The 24,912-nt window shown below is 47.2% G+C and overlaps 1 protein-coding gene across 2 annotated transcripts in view; it reads right to left on the bottom strand.

The window, feature by feature from the left end:
• The window catches only part of LOC140408951 (melatonin receptor type 1A), a 136,100-nt gene that overhangs the window by 53,865 nt on the left and 57,323 nt on the right, over window positions 1-24,912 (bottom strand). Inside the window, exon 1 of one of the 2 annotated variants that reach the window (XM_072496903.1) lies at window positions 4,273-4,387. The exons of the other annotated variant lie outside the window; for it this stretch is intronic. Coding sequence (XP_072353004.1) covers window positions 4,273-4,288 — 16 coding nt within the window. The 5' untranslated portion in view covers window positions 4,289-4,387. Of the gene's footprint in view, window positions 1-4,272; window positions 4,388-24,912 lie in introns of those variants that run through there. 2 annotated transcript variants of the gene reach the window in all.

Here is a 24,912-nt window from a genome sequence, read left to right as displayed (position 1 = left end):
GTCCACAGGTCTCTGAAAGGGGCAATACAGGTGGAGAAGGTAGTCAAGAAGGCATACGGCATGCTTGCCTTCATTAGCCGGGGCATTGAGTATAAGAATTGGCAAGTCATGTTGCAGCTGTATTGAACCTTAGTTAGGTCACACTTGGAGTATAGTGTTCAATTCTGGTCGCCAGACTACCAGAAGGATGTGGAGGCTTTAGAGAGGGTGCAGAAGAGATTTACCAGAATGTTGCCTGGTATGGAGGGCATTAGCTATGAGGAGCGGTTGAATAAACTCGGTTTGTTCTCACTGGAACAACAGGTTGAGGGGCGATCTAATAGAGGTCTACAAAATTAAGAGGGGCATAGACAGAGTGGATAGTCAGAGGCTTTTCCCCAGGGTAGAGGGGTCAATTATTGGGGGCATATGTTTAAGGTGCGAGGGGCAAGGTTTAGAGTAGATGTACGAGGCAAGTTTTTTTACACAGAGGGTAGTGGGTGCCTGGAACTCGCTGCCGGAGGAGGTGGTGGAAGCAGGGACGATAGTGACATTTAAGGGGCATCTTGACAAATACATGAATAGGTTGGGAATAGAGGGATACGGACCCAGGAAGTGTAGAAGATTGTAGTTTAGTCGGGTAGCATGGTCGGCACGGGCTTGGAGGGCCGAAGGGCCTGTTCCTGTGCTGTACTTTTCTTTGTTCTTTGTTCTTTGACTCCCCGAAACTTTCTTTGCCTGCTCCCTGGTGTTATGCACTCTGTCCTGCAGGCCGAAAGAAGGATTGAGTGTCATTTCAATGGGCTCCTAACCCCTTAGTGCACATGCAGGCTTAAAGCAGCTGCTGTTACCTCCCTACTCAATGTCCACACAAGCACTCCCCTGCAAATGGGCAACTTGCACAACATGAACTGTCTCCCACATATTCGTCCACATGTTCCATCTGGTACTGAGGCGGCGAACCAAATCTTCTGGCTGGCATCCGTCTCCAATTGAATATTTGTATTATTTGATGCTTTTATCAGTGCCACTTTGTAGTGGTTACACCATGCCACTTACCCTTGTGGAGCACAGGAATGCATTGACCCTTATTCTGCACTGGACCCAGTTTTGCTTGTGAATCCCACACCTGCTATCCTCTGCCATGGCCGCCATCCAGGCTGCCTTGGCAGCTGGGAGGGTTTTCTGCTGCCATCATTAAGAGCCAAGACCTCCCACCATTCACCAGATGGACCAGAGGAGAATTTATGTTAGGCATCACTAAACCTTGTGGCCAACGGACAGCACTGTGGCGCAGTGGTTAGTCTAGGTTTGATTCCAGCCCTGGGTCTGTGCCATGTGGAATTTGCACATTCTTCCCCTGTTTGCGTGGGTTTCACCCCCACAACCCAAAGTTTCCCTGAATTGGAAAAAATGAATTGGTACTCTAATTTTTTTAAAATTTAATAAGTAAATAAACCTTAAGGCCACTTGTTGCCTGTTCTGAGACATCATTCTAGAATATCAGGTGATAGCAGTAATTTGGTTATCTAGGGGGTCGGGGGAGTTTTTTTTTTGGGGGGGGGAGAGAGAGAGAAAGATCAGAAGGTTCTAGCAACAGCTTTAGCCTCAAGGAATCCACTCACACAGCCAGACTGGTGTTGCTAATTTACAGGCAATGAAGGCCTGTCTGAGTTCCCTTTAAATATGATGCCCCAACATTCAACCCCAGGAGATAATGGCAAGGTCATTGACTTCCTGCCCAACTCTTGTCACACGACTAAACAGACACTTTGTCCATGAATATCTAATTGGTTGGCTCCCACATGATCACATGTGACTATCTGTTCCATCTATGTGTGATGTTCCTGCACACTTCCAGTCTCGACTATGGGACACAACAACAAGATTACAACCATTATTTTTAATCACAAGGTAGATACATTAGAGGTGATCATTCAGCCGATTAAAACTTTACAATTCCCCTGGCTCAATTAACTGCTCGTAAATGGTTTCTGGCTTTCCGTTTCCATTCTGAAGTTGAAGCAGAACTTCCTGACATTGCTCCCAATATGGCATTTTATTCATTTAAACCCGTTATCATGGTTCATTTGTGAAGTTGTGTACCAGATCTAGTGTTGCTGTTCACTAGGTTAAATACCTCTAAAAGGTCACCTCTCCGTTTTTCCTTCACGGCTGAGAAATTTAAGTTACCATAGTCTTTCCTCATAATGCGCTTCCCGTTCATTGGGGGTCTGTCTCATAGCTCTTTTTTTGCTACCTCATGGTTTTGTACTGAAGTTTCAGATTCCTCTTTGCCTCTTGACCACCCTTTAGGTGTTGCACTGATGCAGTGAGAGCATCTCCAAGGCAGTTACTGGCCTGTTCTGGCGGCATGGTGGCACAGTGGTTATCACAGTTGCCTTACAGCACCAGGGACTCGGGTTCAATTCCAGCCTTGGGTGACTGTGTGGAGTTTGCACTTTCTCCCTGTGTCTGCATGAGTTTCCTCCGGGTGCTCCGGTTTGCTCCCACAGTCCAAAGATGTGCAGGTTAGAAGGATTGGCCATGATCAATTACCCCTTGGTGTCCAATGGTTAGGTGGGTTATGGGGATAGGGCGAAAGAGAAAGCCTGGGTTAGGTGCTCTTTCGGAGGGTTGGTGCAGACTCAATGGGCTGAATGGCCTCCTTTTGCACTGTAGGGATTCTATGAGTCTAGATCAAACAGGCACCACTTCCTGTCGATATTTTTCAATTCACACCTTTCTGTTTTCTTGGTGCAAGATAGTTTCACACTTTTATGTAACGGTAGCACATGCCATGAAGTCGGACAGTGTGTGAAGCAGAATAATGATGTTTCTTGAACAAGCAATTTCAAAATTACATGGCCATTAAAGGAAAGTGACAACAGTTTTTCTTCAAGCCAAAGACAGCTAGATTTAAGCACAAATGTCGGGTCCGAAAATACTGCAGGGAAACAAAAACAAGAGTTAACTTGGAACCAAATTAGACCGAGTCTGTTTAGAAATGATTAGCGATGGCAGAGTTGGGCTGTGAAGGAATCCAGCTGTGTGAGCATCACTGCCCTCCATTGTCATGGTTAGGGTAAGGAAGGCTCAGGCAGGGAGGAGGGGGAGGTGGGTTGAGTGCCGAGGAGCACGGCACTGGGCAAAAAAACAGCATGCCCAGGGATTTAAAATAAATCTACACAGAGTCCTACCCGACAATCGGGCAGATTGACTGCCTGGTCAGTGTGTGGGAGCATACATCCACCTGTAGGAGGTCATGGCCAGGCACCTGTATGAACTGTCCCTGAGAGTCATGTGGGTGGGACGCGGCGTGGTGTGGATGTCTCTGGAAGGAACCAAATTAGAGCTGAAGGCAGGTAGGCGGGATCAGAAAGAGGTGTTGCTTTTGGGTGGAGAATGGAGGAATCAGTCAAAGGTCAGGGCAGGGGTACTCCAGTGCGACGGAGACCCAAGATTTCTTTCTGAGACCCTGGGAAGCACTTTAAGCCAGCTCGCGACAGATTTGGCAGTAAAGGGAGACTCAGGTCTCATTTTGAAATTGTAAATCAGGTCCTTATGACATTTTCAGACCAGAGCAGCATAGTTAAAGTAAGATCCCATTTCCTTCCTTTGGGTGTCCCATTTGTCTGCTCAAAAGGGCAGTTAATACTGGGTCAGGGCAGGGAGACAGTGGCATTGGAAGGAGTAGATGAATTGCATTATTGTAACTGCTCTGTCCAGCCAGTTTCTGACAGGCAGGGTAATTCAAATTGGAGCTATTGATTCAAAAGCCTTTTTGTAGTGTTTACAAATTATTAAACACTACTGAATAATCTCCCACATCACACCCTATCCAATAATCTAACTCTTACAAAGAACTAATGCATTGCCTTAATAAACTGTGCCTCAGGGCTCTGTGAGAGGCTCAGTAAGTCACCTTTTACAGCAGCTTTTCTTGCTCTGAGTGGCCTCTGTTCCTCATCCCAGATATGCTGTATTTCAAAGAGAATGTGATTATGATAACCACATAGTTATAATAACTTAGAAATGAAAGACATTCTCACAAAGCAAACAGAAAGAAAATCAATGGACAAGATTTCAATTCCTAAAATTTACTGCAACAAACCAACAGAAATCAACATAATTCCAAAATTAATTAACAAGCGAATTGTATCTCAAATAGGAAGGTAAATGTTATAATGTGGGTTCTCTAGATATTGTGATGATAGTATCTAGAGTCTTGTATGTTTAAACATGAACCATTTATTGTTAGTCTTATTTGTAGGTCCCAGGTTACTGTCATACCTGATGCTGCTTCCATGTAGGTAGACTGGTTCCAGTGTGTTCTCTGTCGACTGTTGTATCAGTCTATTACCATGTGGCTCTATACATTATACCATAGGCGGTGATATTCTCCAGCCCCACGATATCCCTTGTGCTGCCAAATACAACTGAATGCAGGCATCGAACAATAAGTTTCATCTTAAATATTCAAAATAACAAGGATCATGTTGACTTTGAACAAAGAACAAAGAATATTACAGCACAGGGACAGGGCCTTCCACCCACCAAGCCTGTGCTGATCCAGATTCCTTATTTAGACCTACTATTTATTGCCCAAATGATCTGTATCCCTCCATTCCATGCCCGTTCATGTGTCTATCGAGATACATGTTAAACATGGCTATCGTGCCTGCCTCCTCCACCACCCTGTCATGAAAAACTTTTCCTGCACATCGCACCAAAACTTTCCCCCTCTCACCTTCAACCTGTGCCCCCTTGTGATTGAGTCTTCCACCCTGGGAAAAAGCTTCTGACCATTCACCCTGTCTCTACCTCTCGTAATTTTGTAGACCTCAATCCGGCCTCCCCTCAGTTCCGTCTTTCGAACGAAAACAATCCGAGTCTATTCAACCTCTCCTCATAGCTAACACCCTCCAGACCAGGAAACATCCTGGTAAACCTCCTTTGCACTCTCTCCAAAGCATCCACATCCTCGTGTAGTGTGGCGAACAGAACTGCACGCAATATTCCCAATGTGGCCAAACTAGTATTATATAACTGTAACATGGCCTCCCAACTCTTGTACTCAATGCCCCGACTGATGAAGGCAAGCATGCCCTATGCCTTCTTGACCACCTTATCCACCTGCATTGCCACTTTCATGGAACTGTGGACCTGAACGCCCAGATCCTTCTGTATGCCAATGCTCCAAATGGTTCTGCCATTTACTGCATAATTCACACCTGAATTTGATCTTCCAAAATGCATCATCTCACATTTGTCTGGATTGAATTCCATCTGCCATTTCTCCAACCACCTCTCCAAACTATCTATATTCTGCTGTATTCTCTGACAGTCCCGTTTCACTATCTGCAACTCCACCTACCTTAGTGTCATCTGTTATAGGGGCTGTTTAGCACAGGGCTAAATCGCTGGCTTTGAATGCAGACCAAGGCAGGCCAGCAGCACGGTTCAATTCCCGTACCAGTCTCCCCGAACAGGTGCGGAATGTGGCGACTAGGGGCTTTTCACAGTAACTTCATTGAAGCCTACTTGTGACAATAAGCGATTTTCATTTCATTTCATCTGCAAACTTGCTAATCAGACCATCTACATTTTCCTCCAGGTCATTTATATATATTACAAACAACAGTGGTCCAAGTACCGATCCCTGTGGAATACCACTAGTTACAGATCTCCTTTCTGGAAAAACTCCCTTCCACTGATAATTTCTGTCTCCTGTTGCCAAGCCAGTTCTTTACTCATCTAGCCAGCACACCCGAATCCCATGTGACATTACCTTTTGTACCATGAGGGACCTTGGCAAACGTCTTACTAAAGTCCATGTAGCTGACGTCCAATGCCTTTCCCTCATCAACTAATTTTGTCACCTCCTCAAAAAACTATATCAAGTTGGTAAGACATGGGGCGGGATTCTCTGATCCTGGGGCTAAGTGTTGACAGCATCGTAAACATTTTACGCCGGTGTCATCTGGCCCCTAGGATCAGCGATCCTGTGCCGCACAGGGGGCCAACACGGCACTGGAGAGCCTCACCCTGGGCGTCAGGACGGGCGTCGTGGGTCCGCGCATGCACGCTACGGCCAGCGCGAGTTCGCGCATGCCCGCTACGGCTGGCGGGACTTCGCGCATGTGCATGGGTGCCTTCTCCGCGCCAGCCCCGACGCAACATTGCAGAGAGCTACAGGATCCTGGCGTGGAGCAATATAGGCCCCCACCAGGATAAGCCCGCCCACCGATCGGTAGGCCCCGATCGCGGCCCAGGCCCACCGTGTAAGGCCCCCCGGGGTTTCATAGAATTTACAGTGAAGAAGGAGGCCATTCTGCCCATCGAGTCTGCACCGGCTCTTGGAAAGAGCAACCCACCCAAGGTCCACACCTCCACCCTATCCCCATAACCCAGCAACCCCACCCAACACTATGGGCAATTTTGGACACTAAGGGCAATTTAGCATGGCCAATCCACCTAAACTGCACATCTTTGGACTGTGGGAGGAAACCGGAGCACCCGGAGGAAACCCACGCACACACGGGGAGGATGTGCAGACTCCGCACAGACAGTGACCCAAGCCGGAATCGAACCTGGGACCCTGGAGTTGTGAAGCAATTGTGCTATCCACAATGCCACCGTGCTGCCCCTCCCCCCCCCAATCAGGCCACCCCCCGCAACGTGAATGCTGAGGTCCCGCCGTGTAGGACCAAATGAGAACGGCGCCGGCGGGACTCGGCCTAACTCGGCGGGCTCTCGGCCCATCGTGTGTGGAGAATCACCGGGGCGGGGGCCGCTCGATCAGTGCCGCACCAACCTCGCCGGCGCCAATGGCACCGATTCTATGGTCATTGGAGAATCGGCGGACCAGAGTCGGGGCGGTGTTGTGTGAATCGCGCCCCCCCCCCCACCGATTCTCCGACCCAACGTGGGGTTGGAGAATCCTGTCCATGACCTTCCACAAAACCAGGGGCGAAATTCTCCATCCCGCCCCGCCACATTTCTGCGCCGACCGGCCGGCGGGAGTCTCCGTAACACCGGCCGGTCAATGGGGTTTCCCATTGTGGGGCACCCCCACGCCGTCAGGAAACCCCCAAGCGCCAGCAGAACGGAGACTCCCGCCGGCGGAGAATGACGCCCCATGTTTCCTATCACTAACAAATCCATTCGCTTCGAAATATGAATAAATCCTGACCCTCAGTATCTTCTCCAACAGCTTCCCCACCACTGACATCAGGCTCACCAGCCTAATATTACCTGAATTACCCCTGCTTCCCTTCTTAAACAAGGAACAATATTGGCTATTCTCCAGTCCTCTGGAACCTCGTCTGTGGTGAAAGATGATGCAAAGATAGCTGTTGGGACCCCAGCAATTTCCTTTCTTGCCTCCCCAGTAACCTGGGATGTATCCCATCCAGCCCAAGGGGCTTGTCTATCTTAATGCATTTTAAGATATCCAACACTTCATTCTGCTGACATGTCCTACAGTATCAGACACCTATCCCTAACTTCAGCATTCCTCATGTCCTTCTCCTTGACGAATAGCAATGCAAAGCACTAGTTAAGGATCGCACCCACTTCCTCTGACTCCACGCATAACTTCCCTCCTTTGTCCTTGAGTGGGCCTACTCTTTCCCTAGCTACCCTCTTGCTCCTTATATTTGTATAAAAGGCCTTGGGATTTTCCCTGACCCTGCTTGTCATGGTTCCTTCTAGCCTTCCTAACTCCCCAATTGAGTTTGTTCCTACTTTCCCTACAGTCTTCAAAAGCTATGACTGTTTTTAGTTGCCTAGACCTTATGAATGCTTCCTTTTTCTTTTTGACTAGTCTCACAATTTCCCCTGTCATCCATAGTTCCCTAATCCTGCCATTTCTGTCCTTCATTTTCGCAGGGACATACCTGTCCTGCTGGTCTTTAAAAGACTCCCACATATCAAATGTGGATTTACCCTCAAACAGCCGCTCCCAATCTACATTCTCCAGCTCTTGCTGAATTCTGTTGTAGTTAGCTTTCCCCCAATTTAGCACCCTCACTCAAGGACTACTCTTGTCCTTATCCTTGAGTATTCAAAAACTTACAGAATTATGATCACTATTTTCGAAATGTTCTTCTACTTAAACTTTGGTCACCTGGCCGGACTCATTACCCAATACCAGGTCCAGTAAGGCCCCCTCCCTGGTTGGACTATCACATACTGTTTCAAAAAACCTTCTTGGGCACACCTAACAAATTGCTCTCCAACTGAACCTCTGGCACTCAGGGAATCTCAGTTAATATGGGGAAAATTAAAATCATCCACCACAAAAACCCTGCTATTTTCACACCTTTCGAGAATGTAACTACATATCTGTTCCTCTGTATCCCGCTGGTTGTTGGGAGGCCTATAGTATAACCCAACATTGTGGTTGCACCCTTCCTATTTGTGAACTCTACCAATAATGCCTCACTGCAGGATCTCTCAAAGATATCCTCCCTCATCACAGCTGTGATATGTTCCATAATCAGTAATGCACTCTTTCTGCGAACCCCTTTGTCTCGTCGAAAAGATTGATATCACGGAACGTTAAGCTGCCAGTCCTGTCCCTCCTTTAACCATGTCTTCATAACAGCAACAATATCATAATTCCCCACATTGATCCAAGCTCTAAGTTTATCCATCTTACCTGTTATACCTCTTGTTGACGCAAACACACACCAGACCTCCAGACCCACTGAGATCAACGACCTTCCCCTGCCTGTTCTCCCTCTTAGCTATAGGGCAGCATGGCAGCACAAGTGGATAGCATTGGGCTTCACAGCGCCAGGGTCCCAGGTTCGATTCCCCGCTGGGTTACTGTCTGTGCGGAGTCTGCACATTCTCCCCGTGTCTGCGTGGGTTTCCTCCGGGTGCTCCGGTTTCCTCCCACAGTCCAAAGACGTGCAGGTTAGGTGGATTGGCCATGATAAATTGCCCTTCGTGACCAAAAAGGTTAGGAGGGGTTATTGAGTTGCGGGGATAGTGTGGAAGTGAGGGCTTAAGTGGGTCGGTGCAGACTCGATGGGCCGAATGGCCTCCTTCTGCACTGTACATATATAGAACAGTACAGCACAGAACAGGCCCTTCAGCCCTCGATGTTGTGCCATGTTCTATGTTCTATATTTGTCTTAGTCTCAAGCTCTTCCCCAGTCTCCACACTTGCTGGCCTGGTGCTCCGGTTCCCACCCCCCTGCCATACTAGTTTAATCCCTCCTGATAAAACTACTATGGCAGGGGGGGTGGGACTTCTTCGACAGAGTTGCTTTTAGTTAGCATGCTTTTCGCTTTTGTGTGGTTTGCTTCTTGTTTTCAGCCTCCGCTACTGACTAGCAGCAATGCCAAAAATCAGCCTTATGTGTCTCTTCCTGTCAATATACAGCCTCTCCATTAGCAAGTCCTCAGCTGAGTCTCCTCATACATATCCCTCAGAGTCCTAGGCTAAAGCTTCTGCTAAACCCAGAGGCGGTTTAGCCCTAGACATGCAGTGTATTGATGCAGTGGCATGTGGACACCCTCTAGTGTTCTGCGATGGATCCTTCTACCTTGGACTCTTGGTGTGGGACTTGGCTCTTATACAAATTGTCGACATACTCTGTTATCTGCTTCACACTTATTTATTAGTACTGCATCTAAACAAGTTATACAATAGGTACATATCCACCAAGCATGATTCTAACCTTTCTCTAGAGAGCCTAACAGATGACTGACTAATGTTAGTGGTATATCATCATCTATCTCAAACACTAGTATGCCCATCTGTTAACCCTTTATAATACACCTTCCAGTATAATCTCATACCTTTTAACACCAGCATGAAACTATAGCCGGATTTTACGATTCTGTCAGCAAAGTTGTCATCGGGACAGGGAAATTTGAAGAATGTCTAAACGTCCTTCCTGTGATGATGCCCGTTGCAGATGGGACCGTAAAATCCTGCCGCATGTCTTTAACTATTTACATTGCGTTTCTACAACTCCCATTTTATAACTACAGATTTGCGCCAACTCCAACTCTGACTCTTCCTCTCCACAAGTCACAGTCCTGGGGGATTTAATCTCCTACAGTATTCTCGGCCCCCAGGGAAGATATCTTGGAAACATGAAGAATTTTCTCTGCATCTAGTAAGACATCATCATCTGCAGAATAGGACAACACTTTAGCAAGATTTCTGGAAAGCAGACTGTGGATTTCAGGATGATTGAACTGCAAGGACAACACATACTTTTCAATGAAGACTGTCCAAGAGAGAGGATTGAAGAGCATTGACCTCTAGCTCCAAGGAAGACTGTGACTGCTCTGCTATCCCCTGCTGTATTGATGACTGAAACAGCATTGCAAATCTGAGATTTCAATGAACTTCGACAATGAAGGACAAAACAACCAATTTTCTGTAAAACTGTCAGGAAAAGAAGAGATGATTTTCCAATGATATTTCTAGAGGACTGTCTGTAGGCAGTGGTAAGACTTTCTGTAGGCAGTGGTAAGAGATCCACACTTCTCTCTGTACAAGATTCCTCCACTGTGGGCAATTGCAGGAATTACTGAGAATATGAAGACAAAACAGATTTGTCTTCTATAATGAAACATATTTCCTGGAAACAATCAACTGAGGGACAAGATTGCTGTGCAGGATTCTGCAGTTTCAGAAGTGCTAAAAGATTCTGCTGCAGTTTCTGTGCTGACCTCCAAATCTGAAGGAAAGAACACTCTCAGCTGGGACTGAAGTATGGGTGTCATTTGACTTCACCCTGGGAAGGTACCAGCTCTTTCACAGTCTGGTCCTCTGTGGACTCTGACCCGGACTCAGGCAAATCATTCTCTGTGGAAGACTCTTCATGGATAACAGACAATAAAGCAAATAATACATCAAAAGATTCAGTGAAACTAAGATCCGAATGCTGCTCGGCCACTAAAAGCTAAGCACACTGCTCTAAAAAAAACAACAGAGGCTTCATAATCTGTATCCATCAACTGGAAAGACAAATCATCCTCTGGGACCTCAACCTCCAAGAGATCACTCAGTACCGCAAGGTATGCTTCCTCACAACTTTTAGGAAAGAGCCAATTCAGGTCTTTGAGGTCTCCATGGGAATGGTCAATATCTCCTGCAGTGCCTTCTGTGTCCTTCACATCTGGCCTGACTTTGTGAAGAACTAAGAAATTCGTAACTTCACTCTTTGCCCTGGGTCTAGTGGATGGTGTCTCGTTGAAAGAAAGTAACTTACTGCTGAGTGTATAAACGTCCTCAGCTTCTGAAAGCTTTTAAATAAATAGTTGACATTGTTGCATGGAAGACAGTGAGTCATTCAAATGATGAGCGTCATCTGGATTTTATAGGTTCCTAAAAGTATGCCAACATCTGTTACTCAATAAAGATGTACGTCAATTGTGAAGAGCATAGAGAGAATCAACAATCTGTTACCTTTTGTTGCTAAGAGGAGCAATAATCCAGTCTCACATACTTGACTGCTGGACACTAAGTAAGATCATCCAAGGCCTGCAGAAAGTCAGAGTGTTTTTCATCTCATACACAAACCACTGTGTGATCACGGATTAGCTCATCCCTCAGTGGTCCGTGAAGTGTTGGGTACTCTGCCACACAGATGAACCAACACGGTTGTGAATGGTACAACGCAGTTTTATTTCAAACATCTATTTACACTGGTAAACTGTTTACTGAGGTTCGATCATGACCCCTGATTCTGTGGACCTATTCCTAATTCTATCTTGTAGTGGCACTCAACACATGGTGGATGGCTGAGTGACCTGCAATGAGCTCTGTGCCCTGAGCCGTCTCCTGCTCGAGAGTCCAGGAAGTGTCGTGTTCCCTGTTTTGTACTGTGCATGCTCTTGCCTGTGATTGGCTGTCATGTTGTGTGTATTGATTGGTCCGTTGATCTGTCCATCAGTATGTATGTATGTATGTGTTATGATGTTTACCTGAATATCATGACATCCTCCCCTTTTTACAAGAACATGTGCCTACGTGGTCATAAATAGAGATGTGTACTGAGTGTAGCTAAATGTGTGTGTGTGCAATATTTACAGCATGTACATGGGGCTAAACTATATACAAGGGGCTTTGTCGGGTGCGTCGATGAGCCGACTATCTCGAATGAGAGTGTGGCCGTGTGTGTGTTGTGTGTTACCTGGAGCTGGCAGGATCCCATGGCCGGGATAACGTTCCCGTTGTAGTCGACCAGTCGACCATCCTGCAATGGGACGGCCGAATTGGTGGTCTGACCTTCATGGCATAGAAGGCTGACCATGCTATGAGGTTGGCGGAGGCGCCAGTGTCCAGGCGGAACGTTATCGGTGATTGGTTGACCGTTAGGGTGGCACACCATTCATCACCCGGATTGATCGTGTTAACTTGCACCGGCTGGTGTGTCCTGGGTGGAGACATTCGGTTCCCATCAATGACCGCAACACGGAAGGCGTCCCGGTCGTCTGTGTCACTGGTCTGGATATCGTCTGGGCACGATTCGTGATAAGGAGGCTGAATGGTCCGCACGTCCCTGCGAGGTTGTTGGAGTTGGGGAACATTGACAGGTTGAGCTGCTCGACATCAAGCAGCGTAGTGGCCCACCTTGCCACAGCGGAGGTATTGTCGGGTTCTTGCGGGACATTGCCGCTTTAAATGTGCGGCTCCACAGTTGCCGCACATCGTGATGTCATGGCGTTCATTGCGCCACTGCGCATGCGCGGTTCGGTCTTGCGTCGAGCGCGCCTGCGCATCACGTCCCTCAGTGTTGCCGTAGTTTTTGGCGCGCACAAGCGCGGGAGGCCTTGAAAAGCGCGCGAAATGTCAGCCCTCGTCCGGGCCGCGGGCCGGGAGGAACACGGTCGCCTAGACCCGTTCGGCCTTGTAGGGCGCCTGCCTCGCCGATCCGGCCGCGTAGGACCCCTGCCGCGCCGATTCGGCTGCCTGAAATTGGGTATAACGGCTAGTCGCGTTTTCGTGCAGGACACAGGCTTCGATTGCGTAGGCTAAGGTGAGGCCTTTTATTTTTAAGAGCTGCTGGCGTAGGGTGCCCGAGGTGACCCCAAAAACGATCTGGTCCCGAATCATGGAATCGGAGGTGGTGTTGTAACCGCAGGACTGCGCGAGGATGCGGAGATGCGTCAGGAATGACTGAAAGGGCTCATCCTTACCTTGCAGGCGCTGCTGGAAGAGATACCTCTCGAAGCTCTCGTTGTGCTCGACGTTGAAGTGTTGGTCGAGCTTGAGAAGGACTGTCTTGTATTTGGTCTTGTCCTCACCTTCCGCGAACACCAAGGAGTTGTAGACATGGATTGTGTGTTGACCTGCCGTGGTGAGGAGGATGGCAATCTTTCTGGTGTCCGAGGCGCTTTCCTTTTCGTTGGCTTCCAGGAAGAGCTGGAAGTGCTGTTTGAACAGCTTCCAATTAACGCCGAGGTTTCCAGCGACTTGCAGCGGATACGGTGTGTTGACGGTGTCCATGGCGCAGGATGGCAGGTTCCAGAGGATTTGTAGGTAGGTACCAAAGTCACTCCTGGTACTATGAAGTGTTGGGTGCTCTGCCACACAGATGAACCAACACGGTTGTGAATGGTAAAATGCAGTTTTATTTCAAACATCTATTTACACTGGTAAACTGTTTACTGAGGTTCGGTCATGATTCTGTGGACCTATTCCTAATTCTATCTTGTAGTGGCACTCAGCACATGGTGGATGCCTGAGTGGCCTGCAATGAGCTCTGTGCCCTGAGCCATCTCCTGCTCGAGAGTCCAGGAAGTGTTGTGTTCCCTGTTTTGTACTGTGTATGCTCTTGCCTGTGATTGGCTGTCGTGTTGTGTGTGTTGATTGGTCCGTTGATCTGTCCATCAGTATGTATGTATGTATGTGTTATGATGTTTACCTGAATATCATGACAGTCCGCATCTGTATGAACTAGCTAGGCATATAGGTTGGTTGGAATAATTCAATCAATTCCCAGGTCATTGCAAGCGCTTGTTAAAACGTGCTCATTCAATTACTACATTTTGTTTCAAAATAAAGTAGGTATCAAAGGCTTAAAGAATGGAGTCCAATGCTGCGGGAGACTGCTGCCTCCCCTTGCCTGAGGAGAACGTCATTTGCTATAGGACCTATTGTATATAGAAAAGGAACTAACTTGAAGCTTTCGCGCCTTTTGATGAAAGGCTGCGACGGCTCGATACTTGCAGAAAATGGCATTTCCATAACTCCCATTACTGGCATCTCTGTGGGGCCTTGAGGCAGTCACATTGGTAGGGTAAGGGCAGGGACTGCTCACGAGGTATGGTCATTGCTCCCTCTCTCCTTCTTCAACTGATTTTTTACAAGCTGCTTTCAAAGATTCCTTCACTTCGGGGTTCCTTCAATAACACCAATGTGGTTTCTCACATCAATGTTTCCACTTCTGTCACCATGTTCTGTGATTGGTCTTTCTACCTTTGGGTCTAGGCTTAGGTCTTGGTTATTAGACAGACTGTGGACACAATCTGGTATCTGCTTAATGCTTGTATATTAGTACTTCTAAACAGGCTACAGATTAATCATGATGCTCTTAGATATGATTCCGACCTCTCTTTCTCTCCCTCTCTTCCTCTCAGAGACAGAGATAGAGAAAGTCTAACGCATGATAGACTGATGTCAGTGATACATCATCATCTATTATACATTAACATACCCATTTGTTAATCCTTAATACTACACCCTGTCACTCAAGAGCCAAACCTCGAGCTATGGACGACTCACTCTCCTCCCTTGTGAATACCTTGGAACAGTTCATGGTTAAGAGAGTAAACCCTGACGAACAAATCTGGAGTGGAGCCCAAAGGCAGACTGTCATCTTTCCAGAAACTCCTGCATCCAAGCCAGTGCCAAACCTAGTGCTTTACATTCCTATGGTCTTCAACCGGGGAGCTTGAGAGGGGGATCCTGACGTTTTGGACAGTTGCTGAGGCTTGCACATGGAGAGGACACTCTAGTTTTGCTGCAAATTGTTAATACAACATGGGGCACAGCAGTTATGAGTGATAAGCCCAACTCAATTAGTGTAGAGAATGGGTGCTACAGGTTTTCTCAAATGGTGACAGGGGCCAATGTGTCTGACTGGTCAGACACCGTCCATCCCAACTCAGGAACCCCTGACCAGTAAGGTGCTGACCTGCCATGCTCCATCAGCTTCAATGGCTGCTTGGCGCTGAGATTCTCTGCTCAGCAGGGGGATGGAATCTATTGCACCAGGAAAATAAACAGAACAAACAAAAAGAGAAAGGATTGGCAAGCTGGATCACCGGGGCAGTGTACACGGGACTGACAGACAACTCGCCGCTGGTTGATAACCTGTGCAAAGAAGTTGTGATTGACATGGAACTGGATAGACTGAAGGTTGACAAGACACAAGGCTTGCTGAGAGTGAATCACCGAAAGAAAAATATCACACGTTCACCTGGCAGGGGGAGAGTACAAAGGCATGAACAAGAATTGTTGTAGCACAAGGTAATACGAAGAGGCAGAGTTAAATCACAACCGTGATTTATTAACTATCAGGCAGACTATACACATATAGAAATATATATTTATACTAACACAGAACTAGTCACACAGATTCCTGGGCTTAGTCTGGTGGTTCCCCCAGCGGAGTTCAAGCTGGTTGAACTGTTTCCTCATTGAGGCTTTAAAGGTTTGGATTGTTCGTTCCACCAGCTCATTGGAAGGGAAATGGTGAGGGCTGTATGTATATGCTGGATACCGTTAGATTTGCTAAAGAGTTGAGATTCTTCGCTTGTGAAAGCGGCTATTATCTAAAACGATCACCTCTGGGATGCCATGTGTTGCGAAAATTGGTCGCAAATTGTCGGCCGTGCCTGATGCAGTCGTTGAACACATGAGTTGGACAATCATTTTGAGTGAGAATCCACAACAACTAAAAACATAATTCCTATAAAAGTGCCAGCAAAATTAATGTGCAACCTCATCCAAGGATGGCCTGGTCACTCTCAAGGGTGTAGTTTAGCTGCGGGTGGAAAGGTCTGTTGTGTTTGGCAATGCTCACAATGGCTGACCACACTCTATTTCCGTGTCTATTCCTGGTAAATGCAGCTCCTAGCCAACATCTTCATCTTAGTTTGGCCTGGATGTTGTGCAACTCCTGGAGAAGTGGCTGTCGCCCCGGGTATTACACAATCACTGCAACCCCACAAATGGACCCTGTCTTCACAGCTAATTTTATCCCTTCGCTGCAAGTAGGGCCTGACTTATTCTGACTTATCAAAATGCCAGCCAGTGAGAACCATCCTTGTCACCTTTGATAAAACCGGGTCCCTGTCAATCCATGTCTTGAAATGGACTGTCCAAATGGGAGGAGTGGCCAGACAATTCAGGGCAAGGACGGTCTCTTTGTGGCATGGGAAGCGAAGAGACCGTCTGTGGAAGTGGAAGCCGACTTAGAGCATTGGAGATCTCATGCCCAGTCTATGTTGAAAAGTATAACTATATGCAGCCAACCCGTAAGACCTATTTTTGTACTGTTGCCAATGTGATTTGCGGAACCGATTTATCCTCGCGGAAGAGCGAAAATAATAGTTTATGTTTCAAGACAATGGTGAAGTCGCGGCTATAAACATGGTGGAATTTCTTGACATCATAAATGGCTGCCAAACTCTCTTTATCTGTCTGTGAATTCTTCCTCTCGGCAACCGACAAGGTCTTGGAAGCAAAGATAAAAGTCCATTCTACCCCGTCTTCCATCTTATTGGAAAGGACAGCCCCTATGCCATAAGGTGGTGTGTCACACATGATTATTATGGGTTTGCCTGGGTCAATGTGGACAAGTAAATCTACGATTGTAGGGCCTGCTTCACTTGGTTCAAAGCTTTTAACTGAAAATCTTCCCACTTCCATCATTGATGCTTCTTCAACAGTTGGTGCAAATGTGCCAAAATTGTAGATAAGTTGGGTAAAAAACAGCCATTGTAGTTGATCACGCCAAAGAAGGACTTCAACTGAGTTACTTTCTTTCGTGCCGGGACCACTTTTATTGCATTTATCTTGTCCTCAAGTGGATGTAAACCTTTTGTATCACTCGATGGGCCCAAGTTCACACACTCCATCTCAATAGGGCTTGGGTGGATCACGTGGTCTGTGAATGATTACCCCTTAAAGGGGCCATGCTGTCACAGGAACTCACTACTCTGAATGACAAAACCATCCATAAATGTTGCAGAATTTATTCTCTCCATCCTCCTTTCAACTTAAGCAGTTAACCTTATGACTGTCTATACTCCAACACTGTGCCCCAGTACAGAGGTGAAAGACCAGGGGCTGGATTCTCTGATTCTGAGGCTATGTCCTCACACCAGTGTGGGAACTGTGGCATTTTACTCCCGAACATTCAGCGCAAAATGGCCACCGATCCTCCATGTAGCTGGGGGGCTAGCATGCCGGCAGCGCAGAGCACCCGGCTCTAGCTGCCGATACAGCCCGGAGAATTGCCGGGTCCGTGGCCACGCATGCGCATGGCAGCCTGCGAAATAGTGCCACCCCCTTTGGCCGGCTCGCGAGCCCCAGATCAGCCCCCCACAGTGTCACCAGCCCCTGACAGAGTCCCCCCTGCCCGCGGATCAGCCATCCTGCGACTGTGGGAGTGCTGGACTGAGTCCGCAGCCATCCCGCTGAGTTCCTGACGGGTGAGACCATGAGAGACCCACGCTGCTTTGGAGGTGGCGGGGCATCGGGAAAGCGGCGCCGTCCCCGATTAGGAAGGAAACTTTGATTCTCCAGACAATCGGCGAAAGCGATTTTGGCGTCGGCGACCGGAGAATCCAGCCCCAGATCCATGAGGAGCATGGCTCTGCCATCAGCAGAATACCAAAGCCAGAACATCTTTACCTATCCGGGGATTTCAATGGATGTGGGCCATGAGGCATGGCCATCCTGTTTCTGACATCATGGCCTGAAAAAGATAAATGAGAACAGACAGAGGCTACTTGAGCTTTGTTGCTATCATGAGCTTTGTGTAACGAACACTTCCTTTCAGAACAAACAATGCCACGAGGTATCCTGGAGACATTCACGATCAGGCCATTGGCACCGGCTGCATCTGATCATCACCAGACATAACTCTCTGAACAACCTTTTCAACATGCACAGCTACCACAGTACTGACTGTGATACAGATCATCCCCCCCCCCCCCCCCACACACATCTCCACTAGACTGAGGAGGCGGCTCGTGAAGCTTTTCATTCAAATCAGAAATACATCAACATCAGTCACACAGCCCACTCAGATTTTAAAAACAACAGTTCCTCAACTGTTCTTCAACTCAAGTGTATCCTTATTGGGGAGGGTTTAAACTAACTTGGCAGGGGGCTGGGATCCTGAGAGAAGATTCAGCTGGGAGAGATGAACAGCCAGAATTAGAAGAGGCAACAAGTAAGTCAGGAAGGCGTAGCATTTCTCGACCAGTTAAGTCACGAGGGTGTTGAGCAAGATTGGATGGTATTAATGCAAGGAGTCTGATGAGCAAGGCAGATGAATTGAGGATTCAAATTAAAACATGGGGATATGATGTTATTGCTGTCACTGAGAACATGTTTCAGAGAGGGGCAGGATTGGTAGCTCAATATTCCAGGATATCTTCAGATGAGACAGGGAAGGAGCTAAAAGAGGGGGTGTCTCAATTTTGATCATGGAATCAATTACATTTTAGAAGCTCTTCAACTGAAACCAATGGATACAACTTAAAAACTAAAAAGAAGCAATCACATTGCTGGGTGTTCTGTAGACCCTGAACAGTCCGAGAGAAATAGAACATAGAACATTGTAGACAGAAATGTAGGCAAATTTCAGGGAAGTGTAAAAGTTAAAGGGTTAGTGATAGTGGGGGATTTCAACTTTCCCAATATTAATTGGGATAGTCATAGTGTGAATATTTAGAGGAAGCGGAATTCTTAAAATGCATCCAGAAGTTTTTATGCCACTACATAGAATGACCTATAAGAGAGGGGCGGTCCTGGGCTTTATTTTAGGTCAAACAAAAGCCAGGGAAGTGGTTGAAGTATCAGTGGGAGAGCATTTTGCAGACAGTGATCATAGCTCCGATAGATTCAAGATTGTTATGGAAAAAGAAAAGAGTGGGTCTGAAATCAAAGTTCTAAACTGGGGGGAGGCCGATTTTAATAAGATCAGATATGATTTGGCTGGAGTGGAGTGGACTGGGATCAGACACTTTTAGGTAAATCTGTGACAGGACAGTGGGACGGATTCAAGAAGGAAATAGGGAGAGTACAGGACCAACATGTTCCAATCATGAAAAAGGGTGGGACCAACAGTGAACCCTGAATATCAAGGGACAGCATTGGACAAAAAAAAGAGAGGCTTATGACACATATCAAGGGCCAAAATAGCAGAAGCGCTAGAGACGTACAGAATGTGCAAGAGGGAACTTAAAAAGGAAATTAGGAGAGCAAAAGGCGACATGAAAGGAGACTGGTAGGTAAAATAAAGCAAAATCCTAAATTGTAGTAGAAGTACATTAAAGGTAAAAAGATAACTAGGGAAAGAATAGGACCCATTAAGGATCACAGTGGTAATTTGTGTGTGGAGCCGGAGGACATAGATAGGGTTCTAAATTAATACTTTCTGTCAGTGTTCACTCGTGAGAGGAATGGTGTGGGTATAGAAGTCAGGGAGAAGGACAATGATAAATTTAAAGAGATTAATACATACAGAGGAGGTTCTGAGTGGTCTGGCAGACTTAAAAGAAGACAAATCTCCAGGGCCAGGTGAAATATATCCCAGGCTGCTGAGTGAGGCAAGGGAGGAATTAGCAGGGATGCTGGCAATAATTTTCAATTCCTCTCTGGCCACAGGAGAGGTGCCGGAGGACTGGAGGATAGCCAATGTGGTACCATTATTCAAGAAGGGAGGAAGGGAGAATCCAGGAAACTGCAGGCCAGTCAGTCTAACCTCAGTGGTGGGGCAGCACAGTAGCATGGTGGTTAGCACAATTGCTTCACAGCTCCAGGGTCCCAGGTTCGATTCCCGGCTTGGTTCACTGTCTGTGCGGAGTCTGCACGTTCTCCCCGTGTCTGCGTGGGTTTCCTCCGGGTGCTCCGGTTTCCTCCCACAGTCCAAAGATGTGCAGGTTAGGTGGATTGGTCATGCTAAAATTGCCCTTAGTGTCCAAAATTGCCCTTAGTGTTGGGTCCGGTTACTGGGTTATGGGGATAGGGTGGAGGTGTGGGATTGGCTCTTTCAAAGAGCCGGTGCAGACTCGATGGGCCGAACGGCCTCCTTCTGCACTGTAAATTCTATGATTCTATGAAACTATTGGAAGCAATTCCAAGAGACAGAATTAATCTGCATTTGGAGAAGCAGGGATTAATCAAGAACAGTCAGCCTGGTTTTGTTCAGGGCAGGTCATGTCTGACCAACTTGATTGAATTTTTTGAAGAGGTGACCCGGTGTGTAGATGAGGGCAATACATTTGACGTAGTTTATTTGGACTTCAACAAGGCTTTTGATAAGGTCACACATGGGAGACTGATAGCGAAGGTAAGAGCCCACGATCCAAGGAAATTTGGCAAATTGAATCTAAAATTGGCTGAGTGGCAGGAAACAAAGGGTGATGGCCGAGGGGTGTTTTTCTGACTGGAAGTCTGTATCCAGTGGGGTCCCACAGGGATCAGTTTGGGGCCTCTGTTTGTTGTTTATATAAATGATTTATATAAAGTTGTTTATGATTTATATAAATGATTTAGATATGAATGTAGGAGGGTTAAACAGTACGAAAATTGGTGGGGTGGTAAACAGTGAGGAGGATAGCCTTAGAATACAGGAGGACACAGAGGGATTGGTCAGATGGGCTGATCCGTGGCAAATGGAATTCAATCCGGATAAGTGTGAGGTGATGCGCTTGGGCAGGACAAACAAGGTAAGGGAATACATGATAAACAGCAGGACCGTTGGAAGCACCAAGGATCAGAGGGACCTTGTTCATGTACACTGGTCCCTTAAGGTAGCAGAACAGGTACATACAGTGGTTAAGAAGGCATATGGTATAGTTGCCTTTTTTAGCCGAGACTTAGATTTTAAGAGCAGGGAGGTTATGCTGGAACATTGGTTAGGCCACAGTTAGAGTACTGTGTGCAGTTCTTGAATCCAATTATAGGAATGGTGTGATAGCACTGGAAAGGGTGCAGAGGAGATTTACCAGGATGTTGCCTGGGCTGGAGAGTTTTAGCTATGAAGGGAGACTGGTTAGACTGGGTTGTTTTCCTTGGAGCAGAGGAGACTGAGGGGGACATGATTGAGATGTATAAAATTTTGAGCGGAATAGACAGAGCAGACGGAGAAATGTTTCCCTTTAGTGGAGGAATCAATGACCAGGGTGCACAGATTTAAGGTAAGGGGCAGGAGGTTTAATGGGGATGTAAGAAAAAACATTTTCACCCAGAAGGTGGTGGGAGTTTGGAACTCACTGTCTGAAAGGGTGGTGGAGGCAGAGACCCTCATAACATTTAAGAAGTATTTAGATGTACACTTGCGATGCCAAGGCATACAAGGCTATGGGCCAAGTGCTGGAAAATGCGATTAGAATAGTTAGGTAGTTGTTTTTGACAGGCACAGATGAACGGCCATTTTTGTGTCATAGGCCTCTATGGCTCTAGGGGCACAATTTAACAGAAATGAAAGAGAGTCCCTTGTCAAGCGCGTTTAGCCAGGTGTTTCATGGCACTGGCGAGTGGAGTTTGTTAGTGCAGAAAATGGAATTAAGTGCGGCCTAAGTCCTAGGGTGCCAGGCTGGCAGTGCCATGGTGCCTGCGTGGCATTGGAGTACCACCCTTCCGAGAGCCCGACCACCAAGGGGCCCCCAATCACCTGGCAGACCCCCCAATGTGCCAGTAAGTCTGGTCCACGTTTGTGGAAACCAGTGCTAAACGGCGCACGCTCAGGGTCTCCGAGGCAAGGCCGTTAGGTTCCGGGCACTGGGTAGATCCGGCATAGACATATTCATGTGAGACCAACTGCTCACATAAATTTGCAAATCTGGGTCCCCACCTCAATGGGCGGGATCCAGGTCACGACACATTGCAAAATCTCGTTAGATCTCGCAAGGTGTGATGAGGCCGGTAAATCCCATGAGAGAGTCGGGTGCGGCGAGGACAATACATCGCGACTCTAAATCAGCTGAACAGGTGCTCTCTGGCATTCCAAAACAGATATGCAATAACATACTTTGAGATGCCAACTACAATACTGCGTTCTCAACAAATAGGAAGCAAGAGTGAACAAATACTGACAAATTTGAGCCAAACAACATTGTGGCGGAACTTCTTGTTGAAGCTTTCATTAATGACGACAGATCCGAGTGAGAAGACACTGAAAGAACTCAGAGCTCCTCGGAGTAAAGTCTAACAGACTGCTGGGTGGTGCACAAATGATTACGGGTTACATCTTTGCCTGCATATCCAGGACCTGTAACCTCCACAGAGTGAGAAACTCACATGGATTGCCACTCTCGACAGACACTGTAATTCAGAACCCCTTGTCTCACAGGAGCAGTGAAGTGCATCACCAACTGCATTGGCGTGGAGTCACTAGTTCACAGCGAGGAAAGACATGCCCCCTTTTCCTGCTCTAACTGCCATTAAGGAGAGGTTTAAATGGACGATTTAAAGAGAGAAGGTAAGCTTCAAAGGTAAGTGGTTCAAACAATGGGGGAGAGGGAGTCAGACTGGAGGGAGGGAGGGGTCAGACTGGAGTGTGGGGGTGGTGAAAGCTGAAGGAGGGGCGGTCAGAATGGAAAGATGGGGTGTATCAGGCCAGGTGGGGTTGGGCGTGGAAGGTGGTGGAGGAGGACCGGAAGCAGGGAGTGGGACTGTGAGAGGTGTAAATCAGGTTTGGGGTGTAAATCAGGGTTGGATGGGGAGGAGGAGTTTGGGGCATCAATACGGTTGGAGAGGCGGGAGACAACTAGGTCAGACTAATGGAGGGGGGTCGGATAGGACCAGTCAGGGTCGAACCTGGAGGGGGAGGGAGGACCGAGAGGAGGGAACCGGACTGTGAGAGATGTAGTTCAGGTTAGGTGGGGAGGAGGGGTTTGGATCAGAATAGCGGGGTTGGACCGGGAAGCGGGGTGTAAGTCCAGAGGTGTAAAGAACAAAGAACAATACAGCACAGGAACAGACCCTTCGGCCCTCCAAGCCTGTACCGGTCATGATACCAACCTTTGCCAAAGCCTTCAGCACTTCCTTCTGCCATATCCCTCTATACCCATCCTATCCATGTGTTTGTCAAGATGCCTTTTGAAAGCCGTTAATGTATCTGCTTCCACAACCTTCCCTGGCAACACGTTCCAGGCACTCACCACCCTCTGTGTAAAAAACCTGCCTCGCACACCTCCTCTAAACTTTGCCCCACGGATCTTAAACATATGCCCCCTGGTGACTGACCCCTCCACCCTGGGAAAGAGTGCCTGCCCACCCATTCTATCCATGCCCCTCATAATCTTGTAGACCTCTATCAGGTCACCCCTCAACCTCCGTCTTTCTAATGAAAAGAGTCCGAGTCTATTCAGACTCTCCACATAACTAACACCCTCCTGACCAGGCAACATCCTGGTAAACCTCCTCTACGCCCTTTCCAAAGCCTCCACATCCTTCTGGTAGTGTGGTGACCAGAATTGTGTGCAATATTCCAAGTGCGGCCTTACCAAGGTTCTATACAACTATAGCATGACTTGCCAGTTTTTATACTCGATGCCCCATCCAATGAAGGCAAGCATTCCATATGCTTTCTTGACTACCTTGTCCATTTGTGTTGCCACCTTCAAAGATCTGTGGACCTGCACACCCAGATCTCTCAGATTTTCTATATTCCTAAGAGTTTTACCATTTACGGTATATTTCCCCTCAATGTTAGACCTACCAAAATGCATTACCTCACATTTGTCCGGATTACACTCCATTTGCCATTTCTCTGCCCAAGTCTTTAACCTATTTATGTCTTGCTGTATCTTCTGACAATCCTCAAAACTATCTGCCACTCCACCAACCTTGGTGTCATCTGCGAACTTACTAATCAGACCGGCTACATTTTCCTCCAAATCGTTTATGTACACCACAAACAACAGATTCCCAAGCACCGATCCTGTGGAACACCACTAGTCACAACCTTCCATTCAGAAAAACTTCTACTGCTGCCCTCTGCCTTCTGTGACTGAGCCAGTTCTGTATCCATCTTACCACCTCACCTCTGATCCCGTGTGACTTCACCTTTTGTACCAGTCTGCCATGAGGAACCTTGTCAAAGGCGTTACTGAAGTCCACGTAAATAACATCCACCGCCCTCCCCTCATCAATCACCTTTGTCACCTCCTCAAAAAACTCGATCAAGTTAGTGAGGCACGACCTCGCCTTCACAAAACCATGCTGTCTATCGCTTCGGAGTCCATTTGTTTCCAAATGGCTATAAATCCTGTCCCTGAGAATTCTGTCCAATAATTTACCTACTACCGACGTGAGGCTCACCGGCCTATAGTTTTCAGGATTATCCCTGCTACCTTTCATAAACAGCGGTACCACATTAGCTATTCTTCAGTCCTCTGGGATCTTACCTGTAGCCAATGAGGATGCAAAGATGTCAGTCAAGACCCCAGCAATTTCCTCCCTTGCTTCCCTCAGTATTCTGGGGTAAATCCCATCCGGCCCAGGAGACTTATCTACCTTGATATATTTTAAAAGACTCAATACCTCCTCCTTTCCGATGTTAACATGATCCAAACTGTCCACACACCCTACCCAAGAATCAACTTCCACAAAGTCCCTTTGTTTAGTTAATGCAAAGTATTCATTTAGTACCTCACCCATTTCCTCTGGTTCAACACATAGATTCCCCCCACTATCCTTAAGTGGTCCAA

This window comes from Scyliorhinus torazame, chromosome 3, assembly GCF_047496885.1.
Source record: "Scyliorhinus torazame isolate Kashiwa2021f chromosome 3, sScyTor2.1, whole genome shotgun sequence".
Taxonomy (NCBI): Eukaryota; Metazoa; Chordata; class Chondrichthyes; order Carcharhiniformes; family Scyliorhinidae; genus Scyliorhinus; species Scyliorhinus torazame.
The sequence above is the reverse complement of the archived record's forward strand: the minus strand, read 5'-3'. Positions and strand labels throughout refer to the sequence as shown.